The sequence below is a fragment of the Pseudopipra pipra genome, chromosome 6 (assembly GCF_036250125.1).
Source record: "Pseudopipra pipra isolate bDixPip1 chromosome 6, bDixPip1.hap1, whole genome shotgun sequence".
NCBI lineage: Eukaryota > Metazoa > Chordata > Aves > Passeriformes > Pipridae > Pseudopipra > Pseudopipra pipra.
Window position 1 is genome coordinate 32,888,115 of NC_087554.1, and position 19,599 is coordinate 32,907,713.

General features: G+C 32.9%; 1 protein-coding gene across 14 annotated transcripts in view; it reads right to left on the minus strand.

Moving 5' to 3' along the window:
- RYR3 (ryanodine receptor 3) overlaps positions 1-19,599 on the minus strand; it is a 212,354-nt gene that overhangs the window by 111,657 nt on the left and 81,098 nt on the right. For all 14 annotated transcript variants that reach the window (XM_064658435.1, XM_064658448.1, XM_064658446.1 and 11 more), the window contains exons 17-34: positions 19,125-19,258; positions 18,273-18,514; positions 15,982-16,174; positions 13,193-13,409; positions 12,882-12,986; positions 12,385-12,488; positions 11,827-11,910; positions 10,029-10,188; positions 9,467-9,614; positions 8,334-8,539; positions 7,497-7,671; positions 5,707-5,915; positions 4,338-4,522; positions 3,875-3,911; positions 3,364-3,524; positions 2,679-2,844; positions 1,447-1,533; positions 829-1,055 (exon numbers count right to left, since the gene is read on the minus strand). In XM_064658435.1, coding sequence (XP_064514505.1) covers positions 829-1,055; positions 1,447-1,533; positions 2,679-2,844; positions 3,364-3,524; positions 3,875-3,911; positions 4,338-4,522; positions 5,707-5,915; positions 7,497-7,671; positions 8,334-8,539; positions 9,467-9,614; positions 10,029-10,188; positions 11,827-11,910; positions 12,385-12,488; positions 12,882-12,986; positions 13,193-13,409; positions 15,982-16,174; positions 18,273-18,514; positions 19,125-19,258 — 2,840 coding nt within the window. The remainder of the gene's footprint in view (positions 1-828; positions 1,056-1,446; positions 1,534-2,678; positions 2,845-3,363; positions 3,525-3,874; positions 3,912-4,337; positions 4,523-5,706; positions 5,916-7,496; positions 7,672-8,333; positions 8,540-9,466; positions 9,615-10,028; positions 10,189-11,826; positions 11,911-12,384; positions 12,489-12,881; positions 12,987-13,192; positions 13,410-15,981; positions 16,175-18,272; positions 18,515-19,124; positions 19,259-19,599) is intronic.

Genomic DNA, 19,599 nt, shown 5'->3' on the forward strand with positions numbered 1-19,599 from the left:
TCTATGGTAAATTAGAACTTGTTTTTAAAATAAATATATTTGCAATGCTGAAAATCTGTGTTACTACTGTCACTAAACTGTGCCTTTCTAGTTTACTCAGGATTACGGTTTCATTTTTTCCACAAGACACAGTATTTTTTAATCTTTTCTTGAATTCAGTTTTATGAACAATAAATTAAGTTTTTTATTGAATTATTAAAAGAAATTTAAAAATAACTGATAAAAGTGCAGCAGTTAAATTATCTTTCTGCTATGCTTTTGCTGATAGTTTGCTGATAGTTTTTCACTGGTTATGATATTTGATATTTGGACAGATCTTTTTTATCCTCATTTTGAAGATAAAACCTAATGAAAATCTAAGAAAGGCATGACCTTGTCAATAAGAACATAAAAACTTAATTCATGTAAATTCAGAGCAGATGATACAAGAACAGATTACATGCTTTTATTACAGAAAAAACATCAGCAAATTAATACTTGCATATTCTTTATGTTTGTTTTTTTCAGGCTGAGAAAAATCTTTAAAGATTTTTTTATAGATCTTTAAAGATCTAGAGATTTAGGGTATGTTACTTTGTAATTTAAATAAAATCAAATAGCCACTTTTTCTCTCATGTATGCAAAAGTCATCACTTGGCATTAAAGTTCAGTCTCCTGTACTTAAATTCTCTGATCTTATCGGCTTAATTATTTTTATAGCAGATAAGATGAGAAATTCTCAACAACTATGGTGTAAATATTCTCTAAGGCAGGTTTAATCAATACTCTGACATCCGGTTTCAATATACTTTGTCCACATTAAGTAATTTTATTTCCTTACAAATGTACCTGTTTTCTTCTGGGATATGAAGTGCCATCATCTGCAGAGGTTCCAAACACTGCACAACCCAGCCATGACGTTCACTGACACGCTCAGTTTCTACTCTCAGAAAGCTGTTTGGCATTCTGCTCCATAAAACAGGTGTAATTGTTTGCACATCAAGGCGAGGGGGACACTGAGGAACAGGATTTCTTTCTTCACTTTTAAAAATTGCTGCTGATAAAGGCATGGTATTCTGAAACAAAGAAGTGCATTAAAATATTTTTGTAATGTCTAATTAAAAAGTAAACTGATAGCATTAAAAGGAAGTATAACTTATAAATAGCAAAGAAATCATAGAAAGATAGACGTTATTACAACAAACAAAATCCATTAAATAACCGCAACATTAATGGTGTTCTCCTCAAACAATATGAGTTTATTTTGACAAATGCAGATAAACAATTAACTGCATATATAATTACATTTACAGAAGTAAACACAGAATTCAAATTAAGATTCTTGCCCTTGATTCAATTTTCCTAAACAAATTCAAGTGAGCAGGAATCTGCATAAGAATAAACAGATTTAAAAGAACACCTTTACATGAAGGTTCTCTTTTCATAAAATATAAAAATATTTCCTACCTTTAATTTACCAAGTTCAAACTGAACCAAGTTAGTGCTTGTAGGCTGTAAAAAAGCTGCTGGAAAAAGCTTCGTGTTTGGTTCAACCTAGAAATGAGATGAGATTGAAATGTTTCAAAAATTAAAAATGCAAAAAAATCTCCTCCCTGAATATGACATAAAATAAATTGTTCAGAAGCTGTCATATTAATTTGTACCTAGTTAGAAAAACAACAAAGCAGGGCTTAAGCACTTTAATTATGTGGGGTTTTTTCCCAGGATGTTGACATTCAATATCTTCCCAGTGTGGCACGGAAGTTTCTGACCACTATTACAAAATATACCAAAATCACAGCTTCTAGATAATCTCCTACCCCCATTTACAAGCTATGTGCCACCCTGCCACATTCATTTTCAATGGAGTCAGTATATAAGTTCCATTAAATTTAGTCAGATAACATTTCAGTTTTATCTGGATTAAAAATTTGGGGAGTGACATTGAAGAAAGCGATGAATTGTTCCTAACACTGGACAACTTCTTCCACAGTGGATGCTCTACTATGGACAACAGATCTTACTAAGAGCAAATCTCAATAATCTGGTGCTGAAAGCTTCAGTCAACTACTGATCCCTTTGCATAATGACTTTTCATTTTGAGCATGTTGATAGCATTTAGGGCCCACCGCATTTACTTTGGCTTTGTGCATTAATGCATATTTGAATTTAAGGTTTTGAAATTTATCAAATCACAAGGTCTCCAAATCACAGCTATCTGCAGAAGACACAAACCACGGTAATAAGGAACTAAATTTTTTTTCTCAATTCATACTAAAAATTACAACACTTATAGTTTAATTTTGACCTTATGCTAATTTAAATATTTACTTCCCCTATACTGTGAAACAGATTCAGCTGACAAAAAATATTTTAAAGAATAAGGTTATAAATCAAGATTTAAGGTTATAAATCAAGATTTTGTATCACATGAACTGAGAGGTTAAAAAAAATATTTCTCTGAACATATTCAAGGACATATTCAAGGACAATAGTCCTTCCTCAACACTTGAAACAACTGTAAGAAGCTCAAAAAAAATGTAGCCTTATAGTAGAGAGTGAGAAAAAGAGGGATAAAATCAGAATTATATAGGAAAACGTTATTGTCACACAAATGGTGTTCGGTTAGATATCTGGAAAACAAAAATAACATCAAAATCAGCATCTTACTAGATAGCTTTCTGAAGATCTGACAATACCTGATAACAACTGCCAAGTTCTCTTCCATTGGCTGTGAATGACACCATTCCAGTAGCCAGGTCAACAAAGCATCCAATTTCTATATCAACATTACTGCGACCTGATCTCTGGGAATTAGCAACTACATCTCCTCCCCAAACCATATAACAGTTGCTGCGCTTCACACTGAAATAACAGCAAGAACAAAGTATAGGTCACACTGCACTTCAATATTTGGTGAAGATGTACTTTTTCAGTGGAGTAATAGTTAGAGATCCTCAAAGGTGCTTGTCATGCTATAAGTTTTTTTGCTCATTAACAAATTTTTTTTGGTAATATATGCATTAGACTAAATAAATTCTTTCTCCTATTTTAAAATTATGAAAAGATTTCACAGGCCTCTGTGTGCACATATAAGATACAATAAAACAAACAAGTTTATCTACAGTGAGTAAATACAGATGTTAAATGAAAGAAACATCACAAAACATTCTTTCAAATGGAACATTAATGATAAATATATTCACTCTAAGAAGTCTACATATGAAACATTCATATATAAATGAGCACAGAAAACCCAAACTTCATAACCAAGTTTCTCATTAATTTAAATTAATGGTTAAAATATCATAAAGCTTGCAAATAATTAACTTTTGAACAACAGTATTAAAATATAAATTTAATAAGTGATAAATAAATGCATACCTTTCATGAACCCTTCCTCTCTCATCTCCTAAAGTAACTGTCACTGTACAATTTTTATTTAGGTCAAAATTCTCACTGTAAAAATGATAGTCTGGTGTTACCCAGCCAACCCAGACAGAGGATGGGTCTTGGCCAGCAAATATCCTTAGTGAGTAAAAATACTGAAAAGAGGAATAGAGCATATTAGTAATAGAAATCAAGGAATTTTATCAAGGAATACTCAAATAGTGATTTTAAAAAAACCCCTCCAATATATCAAACTTTAATAGTAATTCACATTCTCTTAAACGAATTTAAAATGCTCTTAAATTAAAAAAGCAGACAGTGGTTTAAGATGGTGAAGTTTATGCTTCAAGTTGTGCAACTCTGGACATCATTATTTATAAACATTGATATATCATAGAAAATTATTAAAAAGGCTACTTTCAACAGATCAATTTCTAATGAACATTCTGCCATGACTAAATCTACTTCAAAGCATTTGAAGAACTAAGTATCTCAATTTACTTACTGTAGTAGAAGGAGCAGCAATTTCTTGGCTGTGCTTTCTACAGATAAAGAGAAATCAGTAAATAAGTTTAAAAAAAAGGTAGTACAAAGCTGCTCATTATTAGACTAAGTATACTTACAAGCTAACTAATGTTTGCTGGGTACGTAGTATGCATTAGTTAAGACTGCAGAGGATACAAATGTACAAGAAAAATAATTGATTGCAGTTAAGGTGCTTAGAAATGAATAATTTAAAACCTTTTGAAGCACCTCTTTAGATATGGTTCTCTCTTGTCTTTGCAGCAAAGGTGGGTTATAAATCAATTAAAACCTTCAAGAATAAAAAAAAAATCTTAATAACATGCCTCCTATGCTATGTGTTTAAAAACAACTATGAAATTTTGAGTGTACGATAATAAAGAATAATAGAACATATTACATTTACATGGAAAGCAAGAGATAGGATAACTAAAGCCAAGCCTGACCGTTTTTGGAAAACATCAGATGAGGCATTTTCCACACCCATGCCAAAGTTGAACGATGAGTGGAACTCAACGGGCATACTCAAACGACAATATATCATGTCTGAATTGCTGTTCTGTGTGCCAAATGTTTTGTGAGTTACTTTTAACCGAGGTGGACTTTCAATGGTTCCATCAATTCTCCATATCTAAAAATAACAGAAATATTTTAAAATAGTTCTATCCAAAAAAATTCTGAAAATTTTCATTAAGCAACTAGAGAATGAGAAAACTGAGAGAGCCAACTTAAATTTTTCAAAAATAATTAACTTCAAAACTATGCAACTTTGTTCTCTGACATTGAATCTAACCTGCAAGGGTTAGAGCAAGGGAAGCAACAGATTAGGTATATTCTGATTACAGTATTTCAAGTTGTTCTATACAGCATTAAAAAAACCCTATATATTTTATTAAATTAATTAACTTTGAGTGCACAAGTCATTGAAAAACTGCTTCACAACAATCAGTAGTTTTCTACCACAATGAGCAAAAATATCAATTAGAATTGTTCAGATGGCCATTACAAACTATCACAGTAGTCTGATACCACTTTCCCTTGTGCTGGAAAAGTGAGTATGTTTTTAAATTCAGTTACAGGAACATTTAAAAAAATTTTAGAGACAGGAATAGTGTTGAAGTGATCCTGATGAACTGAAAAAAATGCTGAAATCATTTAGTTGGAATTCAGTGAAAAGTGTTTTACTTAGGAAGGAAATGTTCAGAGAATTATTAAGGAATAGTTGGCTATATCTAAATTAAAGTAAATGGCTTAGATAGTTTATAATAAAAGAAAACTTATCAGGAATTCAAACTTATCATTTTGGAATATATTAATAACAAATATTTTATAGAAAATATAGGAATTATTATTCTGCTCCAGAGTACATTAGTCAGGGATTAGTGTGGAATTCCTATCAGTGGTGCATCATAAGAATGAAAAAACCACTCAGCAACACCACAGGTACACTTAAATATCCTCAGACTTCAGCTGAAAAATTTTTACACATTTACGAAATATGTATAGTAGAGAAGGTTTAAAAAGTGAATGTACGTGTAAGATAGAATATAAAAAATACATAACTGACATGTTTCCAGTAACTAACCACAAAATAAATTAGTAACACACATAATAAAAAAGATAGATATATCCATAGGAATCTATACTGCCATAAATGAAACTGAAGATAGACAAGATCATCTGGAATTATCCGAGTGACTTAATAGGTTTATATGACAAAGTATCCGATGACAGTAACTATCAGTAAGGGTTTAATGTCTCAGCTTGCTAAACAAACAGTTGTTAAACAGGTGTCTCCCTAACTTGTAATGTTACCTTAATGTGAGGATGATTTTTTGGTACATTGACAAATGTTGGTAAGCGTTTACTAAACCACATAGCAACATCTCGGTTCATGTTGACAGCAAAAGGTTCAAAACCTTCTTGAAGGCCACACATTGTATAATACTTGAATGTACTGGCATCCATTCCAAGGTTCATGCGACCAATCTGAGATAGGCCCAGTGCACAAATTGGAACAAAACCTAAAGAAACAAAAATAAAAAAAAAATAAAACAAAACAAAACAGTAATTTAGTTTTAAAAAAAAGTATTTTTTATTTTGGATCCTTCTAATGTGGGCTGAACTTTAGCTCCTACAAGTAATGCACATGAAATGATGACATTAGCAAGGATTTAAAGCCACTTTAAACACTAATTTCTAGATTCAATATAATTGCTACCAAAATTTCTGAAGACTTAGGCACTATCCCATTTATTTAAATATTAAACCCGTTCAAACAGTTGTTTTTAGTAAGTAGTAGATTTGTGTGAAAAATAAACAAAAAATGTGAAGTCAAGAGGTAGTTTTGTGGACAATCACGTTTGAAAATACTTGCTCAAGTCAGTTATTAATTTATTAAAATAATTCATTTCTCTTCCTCATTTTTAGACTAACACACATGGTTTTATACAATGAGTTGGACTGTGGAAGCCAACCTTGGCTAGATCTGAGTTATTTAACAAATATTAAGTATGATCTCTGAGGGCACTGAAGTTTCAAAAGGACTTTGAGAAGAGGTTTAGTTATCTCAGTACATTGTTGCTAGCCTTCATTCCTCCATCATTCACAATGGACACACACTTCCTTAATGCTAGTACTTTTTATGACTCCACTCTTTGATCTCCATATAACTTTATAGCAGCCAACAGACAGGGAAGAAAGATTGTTGAACTATTTCTCCATTTCTCAAGAACCAGAACTTGGAGACAACAGTTCATCCCTTAAAGGAGAAATTTTCTCTCCCAAACTTTAATTTAAGCCTTCAGAATAGCTTTGTTAAGGCAGACCCTCATTCTCTACTGTTAGAAAAACTCTGTCAATGGTAACATCAAAGAGGGACTGTGAGCAACTGCAAAGTCTTCTGGCCATTACTAACAGGTATGAAGCTACTAATGGTTGGAGAAGCTACACTTACAAAAAAAAGTCCACTAAAACATAAAGCAAAACAGTTTGAAAATATGTCCTGCCTCTTTTACTACAGTCATATAGATACTACTTTTAGAAAAAACAAAGACCAAAAACAGAAGATGAACATTATGCCAGGAAGAGGATAAATTCAGATCAGCTTTGAATAGGATGAAAGAAAAAAAATTACAAATCACTCAACTTATATTCTTTGGGTGCAGACTCTCACCACATAGTGAAGGACATACTCATTATGTCCTTCACAGACATGAACATAATACATTTATGCTCCAGTAAGATAATCAGAGACTACATTTTCAGCTTCTGAGAATTTTTCAGGATACTTATTACTACCATCTCTTAGTACTGAAGTTTAGTCCTGAGAGTAAGCCTATCAAAGAGCAAGGCTTGAAGAAAATTTACCCATTCTGATTGCTAAAATCCCATTAATGTGGTCAAAGCAAAAAAAGAAAATCAATTGGTGCCACAGAAGCACTCTCAAAATAAATATTTATGAAGTTAACGTGTAGCATAGTCTGAAGGCTCACACCGGTGAAATATCATTTCTCAGCTCACTGAGTCATTATGACAGACTAGTTTTCCTGGTTGTTGTTTTGTTTTGTCTTCTCATAACCATATGACTAAAAAAGGGAAATTACCATTTTCTATTCCAAAGTCAGCAAATGCAAGTTCTGACCCTTTACTTGTTATTAGCAACTCGCCATTCAGAGTAAAGATAATTGATTTGTCATCCAAGTTTATCATACAACCAACCACATCTCCTGGTTGCCAGCTTCGTCCAAAGAATCCACTGCCTTGATGCCAACGCTGGCCCTAAATGGAAAAACAAGTGAATAACCACAGTGCTAAAATTAGAAATTAAATACAAAGTAAATAAAGAAAAACAAACATTTCATTTTCCAGGATCTCCAAGTAATTTGCAAACTGATCATGGCTTTTGTCTTAGAGAAAATAGAGACAAAGAGCAACTAAGCCCTAACTTCAGCAATTTAGAATCTGGATGATAACTACTGTTCACTGGATTCCACTTCGCACATGCAGTGTAATTATTATCTTTCTGCTCTTTTAGGAGTCAAGCTTGGGAAGAAAGAACATGCAGAATGCAGAAAAGACAGAAAAGGGAAAACAGAACTGTGGTTCCCTCTTCCAGTCATTGAAGAACCTTTTGTTTGATTTTTGTAAAACACCACATTAAAAAATGGAAGTGAACACTGTATTTTGTTTATGGTTATGACAGACTTCTTTAATTAGTTGGGTAGATCCTAGGAAGATATAAACCAATGCATCTTTATTAGCATAATTTCAATTAACAGAACCAAAATGCAGATACTGTCCTGCATGAAACAGGATTCAGAGATATATTTCTGTGAATCAGAAAAAATTCCTGTACTTGATCTGGAGTATACAGAGAAAACCTATACTGTAGTTCTCTGTCTAGACTGTTAATAGGTCAAAAGAGGTAAAGGTGTACTGACTTTACTTCCTTCAAATACAAATGCTTGGTCATCAGCTCCCAACTCTACGTCAGGTCGACAGCCTGGCCTGGCCCAGCCAACACGCATATCTCCACCTGTCACAGCTTCAAATTCAAAGTACCACTTTCCAGACTTCACTGCATAAGATTTTTCTACTCTGAAAAATCGTATCTTGTCGATGCTGACTTTTTCCACTGTTTGGTCAGCTGTAAAAATGAACAGAGAAAACCCCTCCACTTTTAATAATAAAATTAAATTATAAATGTCACTGTCTAGCTTTTCATCTGTCCCCAGTATTTTCTATCTCATCTACCATTGCATATTTAAGAAATTTCACAGCAAATGTAACAAAAAGAGTAACAGTAGTCAGCATGCAAAGGCTACCACATTCTAATTCTGTACAGGATGAGGGATCATCTGCTATGTAGAATCAGCATATTTCAATGTACCACTCAATTCAGAGCCCCAAACACAAAACTGAGTAGAGGAAACAGAAGCATAAGATTACTACATGCAACATAATGCAATGCAATAATGTAGTATTAAAATACAAAAAATTATTTTCCTACACAAGTCAATGCATTTAGATCATTTTTTTAAATTACAGAATAAGTTTTCTTTCATTTCGGATTTTTTTGTCGAAAATTACAGTGCTATAGCAAATACGAAGAAAAACTTCTAAATAAGTTTTTGCACCTGATTTCAATTTAAAAAAATTATTAAACTTGGTGAGCTTCTTTGAAGACTGCTTAAGAAACTGAAGTAGTCAAACCTAATCTACATACCATGTAATAATTCTTTTTAAATGCAACCTATGTTATTTTCTTTCTTTTATTCTTTCCAAATGAAAACCAGTATGCCCACTCACACTCCAGATTTTCTCCAATCTAAAAAAATCAGGCAATTAGAATTATCATGTCATTAACTACAGTCAATCTTTAAAAAAAACTCCCAACAAAGACCTAAGTAATATAAAAGTAATTTTAAAAGTGTGTTTGCACCTTTCATTAAAATTCACTGGAAAAATACACTACTATTAATTAATAGCTTCTCTTTTCCCTATATTTCAGTTTTATGTTTTTTCACAGCACTGGGGGGAAAAAAAGACCATGATTCTTTTTGGAAGTGCATACCTATCTCTTGGTCAGGTGGTTCAACACTATAACCATAGCCTGCAAATGTTCTAACAGCTTCGCGGAGGCTATCTCTGTTTGATTTTTTAGTGCGTTCATCTAATAATGCATATGGCACTAGCCGAGGATTACGTTTGTTCTTAAGATCCTGAAAGGGGTTATAAAAGAGAACAAGAAGAAAACTGTTTAAATAACACAAAGACTTTTTATAATAAGACAGAATGTATTCTGAAATCATGTTAAGATTACAGAAGAGACAGAGCATTGATGAAGAAGAGTTCTATGAATGCAAGCTCGATTATTAATAACGGAAGACAAGAATTAAAGAGAAGGACAGAAATATATTCTCATACATCCTGCAGCTGCAACCATACAGGTCTTACAGTCTACTCAGACTTTCATGGTCAAGGTTCCTTTTCCTGCTTCCCACCCCCTCTAATTTTTCCAGATATTACACAATATTCAATATTAAACCTCTTAACACTCTCTTCCCAACTGATGTTCTAGAATACAAAATCTCACATTCTTTAGTTATTCCAAATGCATCCAAAGAAGTTCCTACCTGCTGAATGCCATAGGTCCATCCTTGCTTTATTCTGTCTTTTGCCCAGACATTATGTGCATTTTCTGCTAGTTTGTCAACTAGAAATTCTTGAGAAGGTAACAATTTCACTTCAGAAAGATCAAGAGGGGCAGGTTTATATCCATTTGACATCATGTAACTGTAAGTCAATAAGGCAAAACAGAGAAATCCCAGTTATGGTATTTAAATCATTCTACGGGGCATTCATGGCCTGGGGCTCACTTTCTCTCTCCATTTTTTTTATCTCCTATTCTCCCATTTCTTTGTAAAAATCCTGCATTACATTTGGTCATTGACTGGGATATAAACTGGATTCTAGCTGACAGTCTCATTTTCCACCTACTCGCACACTATCTAATTAAATGTGACTCAGATCCATATATGCATGCCTAAGTGGTTGCTACAAAACAAAATTGTTGTTGAATGAGTAATTTTTTATATATTTTTTTAAAATTTGTCTTTTAAACCTTTCAAGTAATTTCTCTTTTAAAGATATGTGTGATGACTTCTTATGAAATTATCTTTTATGTATTATTAAGTATGGCATTTTAATTCACTATTCTATATGGACTGCATTACCATTTTTCCAACAGAAAAAATCATTTTAACTATCGTTCATCACACTTTTTCATTGAATAATAAGTTTAGTAGATTTTTAGCCCTAACTAGTACCTTTTCCAACCCTTCCATATTGTATAAAGACTATCCTCCTTTTTAGACATGTGCAGAATCTCTCTTGCTCAAATCAGTTAATTTCCATTTGCTAGGACAATTCATATAGGCAGTAGGTATTTCAACAAGACAATAGTATTAAACCAGTATTATCATAGACTGCCTGAAGATCTTTTTTCCTTTTTTTAATTAATGCCATCAGCTGGATCAAGATTACCATTTCCCATATCACAAAACTACATATTTTAGTGCTCTCTTTGAAAAACTAACTTTGTTTCTCATGGATAAAGCTGTTTCAGGAAAAAAAATGCATCTCGTGGATTGATAAACTGATTTCTCTTTCTGTCTTCAAGTTTTGTTGCAGAACAGGGCTTTAATCTGTCCCAGGAGGACTACAGGGTCCCCACAGTCAACACTAAGATACAGATGTAATCCTTGATTAATCTTCACCATTTTTGGGATGATTACTACTGATGACTTAAAGAAGTCTAAATAAAAAACATATTCAATTCTTTTAGCTCTGATTGCCACAGTTTAGCTACCAAATAGAAATTAAAGCAAAAAATATATATTTAACATAATAATCTACATATGTACATTTTCAAGAAATGTGCAACATGATAAAACCAGTAATTTTCTACTTTTCCTCTTTAAAGAAATGCATTAATAATGTCTATGGAAATGTGTGTATGTTGAACAAACCTTTTCTTGGAGGAGAGAGAAGGAGAGGTGTAAATTGAAACGAGTTATGGGAAAATGGTATAACTTCTTTCAAGTAGATAAATTTACTATCATACTCATAAACTGTTCTTTCCCATGAAGCAGAAAAACACTGAAATGTTGCTTTTAACTTTGGAGTGCCTATTTTAAGATCATGTAACACAATTGCATGTGGTTTAGGTATGTGACTGTTTCTGTCTCAGAATAACTTCACGAGGTGATGTAACACAACAGTATTCACAGCCAACCATCCTCACAGGCAGGGTAACAGCCTAATCATTGATCTGTAAGACCATAACAAGTATGGGGCTCATATTAAGTATTTTTAAATGACCTTAAAATATTTTATATTTATAATATATAACAATTATCATAAGGTACATACTTTTTAGGAAGTTTGACTTTTTTAAGATCTTCCTCAGCTGCTGGATGAGCATGAACAATGTGACATCCAAGGGCCAAAAGGGTTCTGCCAACATAAAAAAGTAGCATTATTGAAACCCAATATTACACTGCTCAAATAATTTTTTTTTTTAATTTGACTATAAATACACAGAAGAAATTATATCTAAAAACCAGGGAAGTAATTCAAAACAATGGGATTTTAAGTTATATAACAATATATATATATATATATAAGTTATATAACAATATATAACAATAATAAATAAGACCTACAAAGTCTAAAAAGGCCCAAATCTATAGCTTGAGAGTTACACACTTTATTAAAACTAACAGAATTTGGTGGTATTTCTTCCTTTGTATCTCTGTGGAGACATTGTTTTTCTAAATCACTCTGAAGGGGTTCCTGGGACTTCTGGCAAAGTTAGCAGAACACACTTTAAAGGAGATGTTCTAATGTTTTTTATATCTTAAAACAGTATGATTTGCTTAAATAAAAACAAAAAAAAACCACTTTATATTCTTAATATTTAAATCTCACTTGAGTGTTTCAGTTGACATTTGTAGATTATAATTCTTCTCTGTCTCAGGTAGTTTTGAGAATTCCACAAGACAAGGATGATGCCTTTTATTATCATCTCGTATCTGCAACAAGTAACAGAAAATAGTACTTTCCTGATATCACAATCAAGAATCACAGTAAAAAAACCAGTTAATTCTTTGCAATAATGAAGATACTATAAGCAATATCTTTTATCTTTTATCAATGACAGCTACTCATCACTATATAAATGTGCTTTCTCATGATTCATTTATAATGCACATTGTAAGTACTCATTCACAATTAAATAACAAAAGCAAGTTTTGAATGTTCAAAAAAGTCATCAAAAAGTTAATATCACTGTCTCCTTCCACCTTACAGGTTCACCTATTGCTGGTAATGTATAGACAGCCATTCAACATCCAAATCCATGTTTTCTGGTAGGATACTTAACCTAATACAGGTGACTGTACCCGGGCAGGTCATTCAAAATATACCTTGCCATATGTCCAGCCCAGTTCTATTTTATTCATTCCCCACAGTTCATGGATGTTTTCAGCTAGCTTGTCCCTGATCTTTTCGAGATGAAAAGGAAGAGCAATCTAAGAAAAGAGAATAACAATTTCAGAAATAAAAAAAGGTTCGTTACCATGTCTTGTATATCCAAGATCATCTAGTTTGGTTAGTACACCACAACACACAAATGAAGAATTGCTAAGAAAGGGGGAAGCTACCTTACTTTTTATAGTGTGAATTTAAATTTTGCACAGATATATTTTATGGTCCAATTATTGCAAATTTCACATACCTGACTGGTGTCTATTGGACAAGGGATAAAAGAAGCTTGCGAGAGGAATTGTGTTGTACCCAACAAATCCCTCACTCCTTCAAAATCTCTTTTATATTCTTTCACTGGTTCCAGTTTCATCTTCTCTTTTGGAAGCAATGCTTCATAACAGGGAGCATAGCCAGCAGGAGGTAGAAATTTAAACTCTCCATGACGTCCACCCAACAAAAAACGAACTCTGTGCAATTTCCAATGAAGCAGTTAGACTCTCAAATAGTCAGTATATACTAGCATCATAAATAAATCATTTAGAGACTTAAACATTTATTTGACTGCCATCTACAAAGATGTAGGTGCACTTCATGTTTTCATAAACACCAAAGAGTTACCAAAGATTGATACGAGCAGATACTATCAGTTACACCATCACCTACCCACTCTTTTTTGAAAATTTGTTTTGGCTAAAGCAAAACTTATCATTTACTGTTGTAGTATATTTAAATGTTTCTCACTTAAAATCAAACAGTTGTAAGTTGTGAATTTTTTAATGGATTTAAAGGATTTGGAAACACAAATCTACTTTAAATTGGACTGTTACTCTAAAAATACTATCAGGACTATTGGTATATAACTTAAAATTTTTAAAGTAACTTCTCAGTGCACTCAGGCAGGCAGTTGGCTCACGAGAGAAATAAAAACCCAAACAAAACATTAAATCATAAGACTTAAACCAGGCAAACAACATTATACCAAATATCACAACTGGGATGAGCTTCAGAAGCATAACTAAGATGCCTAATAAACCCCTAAAGTGTTCTGTTTCTCCTCAGAGATATATTTTTCACATAAATTTAAGAGTATACCAGGAAAAACAACAGAGATAAAAACTGCCCAGCTTCATACTTTGGTCCTCAAGTAGGCAAACTCTAGAGATAAACAAACACAGAAAAGTTTAAAAAAATCCTACCCTGTTACCTCTAGGAAATAGCCTCTATATTTGTTGTGATGGAGTGACGAGAAGCCTATAGAAATTCTAGAGCTATCAGACCAGCATATTTCATTGACATTTTTAAAAAGAGGAGAACAATTAAGACACAGAAGTTTTCTTAAACAGAGTGCACATAAGCACAGGTCACAAATACCTGAAATGGTTTAATGTTCACAAGAAATGGACTATTACTGAATAATTCTATTATGCATAAACTTTCTAATTTAATTTTAAAAATACGTTGTATAAAATATTTGAATGTTCCCAAGGCAGCTAAATATTTGAGATGACAACTCTGAGTTTAGATGTCTCTTTATGGAAAGCTCCCACACATATCACAACACTTTAAAAATAAAAGAGGTCCATTTTATCCTAAGACCTAGAAGCCTAACTTCCTAAACAGACAAAAGTCAAAGAAAGAATTGAAATTAAAAACCTCTCATTCAGTTCTTCCCTTACCAGCCACAGATGGGTAAATAGCTCATTGCTTCCTTCCAACTTGCTCAATTTTTCTGAATTGTAGCAAATCTCACTTGATCTTTATTTTCTCATTTGTTCTGAGATCTGTTTTATCCCTGCTCTTCACTGCAGTATCTAAACCTCCATACAGGCTGTATCTTCCTATTGCTGCACAGTCTCTTTTACAAACCTGAACACTCCAAGAAGTTGTGGTTTTATTTTTTTCTCTTATTTTAATAGAAATGTTCAAATCTTTTGATTTGAAAAACTTCTTATACTTTGTCTGACCTTAACCTTCAAAAGAACCCTCCTAAAATAAAATATAAAGCAACATAATTCCGAAGGACAGGAGACAGTGAAGGTCTCTGACAAGGGTATAGAAAGGAAAAATTGATGATGGAATGATGAAAATGACTCAGAAACAGAGACTGAGAAATTCACAGATAGCTGAGAAAAACTAGATAAACCAGAGCAGAAGTAGAAACATAAGAGTTTGTGTCCAGAACACTCTTCTCCATTCATGAAGTCAGGATTCCCATGTAATAACATTTTCTTTCATATAATAACAGGCACAGAAAATTATATGTATCAGGTACTAAAAACTACAAAAGAAAATGCTCTCACAAATATACAAGCAGCATCAAATAAGAATGAAGAAAAATAATTACACCAGTTTAGGCAGATTTCTTACAGAAAAAAGTAATGAACATTTTCAAAAACTTTGTACTAATGCAGCTACATAGTAGGGTCACTTCCAGGGAAAAAATGAAAATTGATTTACTAAGCCTTTCCCAGTCCTCCTTTATTCTGCTTGATTCTACAGATTTTCTGAATTCACTAAAGGTAAAATAACAATTAAAAACTGATTACAATAGGTTCAAAACTCAGTGTTTTAGAAACAGAACAGGTAAGGCATGGACAATACTAGTAACAAGATTCCAAAATTGATTCTCATCAGTTTTTTGTGTTTCCTACTCTGAATATAGTATCACTTTTCATGATGATTTAGGCTTTTACTCCCTGCTGAGAAAGCCAGTGAGAATTTTAATTAGTGCCAAATCTGGTGCTGTGTTTCTAACGTCCTTTTTTTTCACTGATAATTGGAATGAGACAAAATTAATTTCCCCTAGGTCACTGAATAATCATAAAATAATAATTTTCAGACACTGTGACTTAACTCAAATTGCTTACAGGTTCACATTTCACTTTTAAGTGAAATCATCACTGAACAAATCAGCACTTTCCTGACTTCCTCCCAGCTGCTAGTTTGGCAGAAACAACAAAACCAGAACAAAACAGAAGAAATCAAAAATGAATTTGGACAAGACAAAAAAGAAAACAATTAAAATTAAGTTGTACTTACTTTACACCTGCTGATAAGCTTACAACAGGGAAGAAAAACCCTTCTATACTGAAGTTCTCAAACATTCCTTGTACAGGTTGTCCATTAATGCGGAATGAAATGCTAGGTACACCTAAATCCAAACAGCAGCTAACCACATCATCAGATGCTAATAAATGCTGATTGACAGATGCTACAGCTCTGGGTACTCGACCTAGGATAAAAGTATTCAGTAATCAGAAGCTTCAAGCAGGTTCTTAGAGGTTTGACACTGAAAAAATCAAGCTTTTTCTTCATAGTCATTAAGACATGATCTTGCCTTCATCTGTTTTATGAACAGTTCTGTTTTTAGAAACAGTGAGTTAACATTCTTAAAACTGATATACGGCAGAAAACTGCATAAACTGAGTGATTAACTTGAAACCCCTGACACTGTTCACAAGACAGAACATGCTGAGCTGATATGCAAGTCCACACTGATGCAAGAGTAATGAGGCACAATAAATTATACCCTCTTTATAAAACTAACATTTATAGATCTATTTTTCTTTAGTTTTTGTGAAATACCAGATTCACATATATGTGAATATTCAGCAGTACGACACTAGAACAGGTTGTCCAGAGAAGTTGTGGATGCCCCATCTCTGGGAGTGTTCAAGGCCAGGTTGGATGTGGCCCTGAGCAACCTGGTTTAGTGGGTGGCATCCCTGCCTGTGGCAGAGGGTTGGACCAAATGATCTTTAAGGCGGCTTCTAACCCGATCTATTCTATGGTTCTAAAATTCTACTGGAGTTGTGATTATGGCCAATATCCAGGTTTACACAATCAAGAGGCAGAATAGTATACTGAATTATCAAAAAATGGATCAAGAATTTGATCCAAAGGTTTTCTTTATCAACTACAGCCATACACTAAACAGACGGAGCTTAACTTTCGCTACCTGGGAAGTTTAGACTTTACAGACATGCACAGGACTCAGCACTTATAATAGCAATTAACTAGAGATAACACATCTGAAGTAATCTAACATTTAGATATAACTACAGTTTTTCAATCCAATGAATGTCTCTTCAGATTTCCTTTCAAAACAATTCCCTTGAAAACATTATATTTTACCTGTAAAGCAAGTCTAATTAAGCAGTTAAGTAGTATTCCAAATTATTGTGTTTGGAACTTCTTAAGAACAAGTCGAATCAACTGTCCAGGACAGTTTAAGTACCCAAAATTTTCCCTTATGGTAGGAGATGAGATTTAAGAGACTTTCCAGTACTGTATTTCTGAGGTTTAATTAGAGTTTAATTTTGTATTAATGATTTCTAATGGTTGGATGTTACATATGCCTCCCAGTCTTCTCCCAAAAAACATAACTTCTGACATTGGATAATTGTTCAGAAGTGCTAAAATAAAATATTGAATTATGTGTGCACACGCACACACACATTTTATGCTAGAACAATGCTAATATAATTGATAAATGAAATGTCCCCAAATTAGAAAATGGTAGAATTAATGTCATAAAATTAACTTCAGCGTATCTATATGTGATGTACTTAAAACGCACCTTTTAATTGCAAGACCCCACACTATTATTTTCTGAGCAATTAAAGAATATCTAGATGTATATAGCATTTAAAGGCACTGAGAAATAAGGGGAAATTAATGATTTTGCCTACATGCCTTGAAAATCGCACATTAAATCATGACCCACAAGTTGAACAAGCTAAAAAATAATATCATTTACTGTGTATGCAAAAGAGATCTGGAAGAAAAAATAGCATGATATTTCAAAATTAAAGACTGTACACACAAGGACTAAAATAACAAAGCTGGTAATAGTGTAGTAACTATTACTTTTAATTGAAAAAAATGTCTTTTTATGAAGCTATTTATCAAAATTTTAATTCAATTTATTAAATCTATTAACAAGTCTAAGGATAACTGTCATTTTTCTTCAACTGTAGATATAAAGTAAAAGAATAATGCAAATGTAGATCCATATAGAACTAACTCATCTGAGATCAATGCATCCATTGATTTTGAACAGATAGAATGAAGTCAGTATTGATCTAGATCCAGAACATGCCATTCCTTGATCAAAATCATGAAAAAAGAAGCTATCTGCTAAAAAGTAGGATTGGTATAATTCAATATTGGCTAACACTTCTGTCAAGAAGTCTGATCTGAACTTCTAAATAACCCAGAGTTCTGAATGTAGCTCACTATAAAATAACATGTTATGTAAACAAAGGTACTGAAGGGAAAGGTAGGTAACTGCTAAATGAAAGATTAGTGGTAGTTCACAAAGTACTTACCAGACCATAGATGAAGGCCATCAAAACCATAGGAGTACAGGTCATCACCAACACCATTACCCCCCCATCCTTCTCCACCTCCAGGATAGGGGGCATAACCTGAAGTAGAGGCCCATCCAACGCGTAAATGGGTGGGTTCTGCCGTCAAGAACGGATCAACCTGATCAATTATTAACTCAAAGTACCACTTCTTGTATTGTGCAGAGCCCTCAGCAACACCCAAAAATATGTTTGGCCTTATGCTAAGAAAGAAAATGGAAGCCAGTTAGTGTAAACATAAAATGCAACATATTAATCATATTGCTGTATGATTGTCAAATTCACTTTACAAATATAGTAAGTGTGTAGATATCCACATTTTCCTTACCATATTTTAAAAAGTGACCCATTTTTTATAATATTATAAAGCTGCTGTAGAATCATCTTCTAAAGCAGAGTTCCATGCTTTGAAAAACTTACAGTCAAACGAGAAATAACAAGATCATTTCCTAAAATCAAAGTGAGGTTGCAAGGAAATCATATCCCACTTAAAACACACAAGTACTTCACAGTATGTTTACATGCTCTGTTTTGACTCAGAAACAAGCAACTTTCACATTTCAATTTCAGAACAGATCTTACTATTAATTAACAATTTCTATTTGAGCACAGTTCCCATTACGAAATGCCATATTGTTAGGAAAAATGTTTTTTTTCAGAAGTTAATACACAATACATAAATGCTTCCCAAAGTGTGTGTCTCAATATTGAAATCTATGGGACATTTCTTAGGTTACAGTATTTCCTTCAATAAATTATTGAAGATATGGAAGTTCCATTTTTTCTATATAACAATAAAATGTGTCACTATACCTTGTCACATCATTAATCAAACGTGTTTGCAAAAGTAAGTCTCTTCTAGGCAGTAAATTGTCACAAATCAAATTTTGATTGGCACGAACTGCAACTCCATTGCAGACACAGAGAGAGCAAAGCACATCGAGAACCTTAAAAGAAAAATCAGAAAAAAGTAGGGTAAAGGCAGCTAACTGCATATACTACTATTCAGTTGACAGCTTAATTTACATTCAGAATAGACCTAAATGAGGGAATATAATGCACTTTATCATTATTGTTTTCTAAATACTTTTCACATATATGGATCAAGTGTAGTCCATACTAGCGATAGAGAATATCAAACATTCATGGGACAGAAATTCTGAACACAGGATTTGAAAAATGCCTCAAAAACCTTCCTTTGAGATACCCTATTCTCATTTTGACTAGAAAAAATCAAAGCTAGAACAACTGTATGTCAACTCTTTACAATTTTTAATTAAATCTCTTT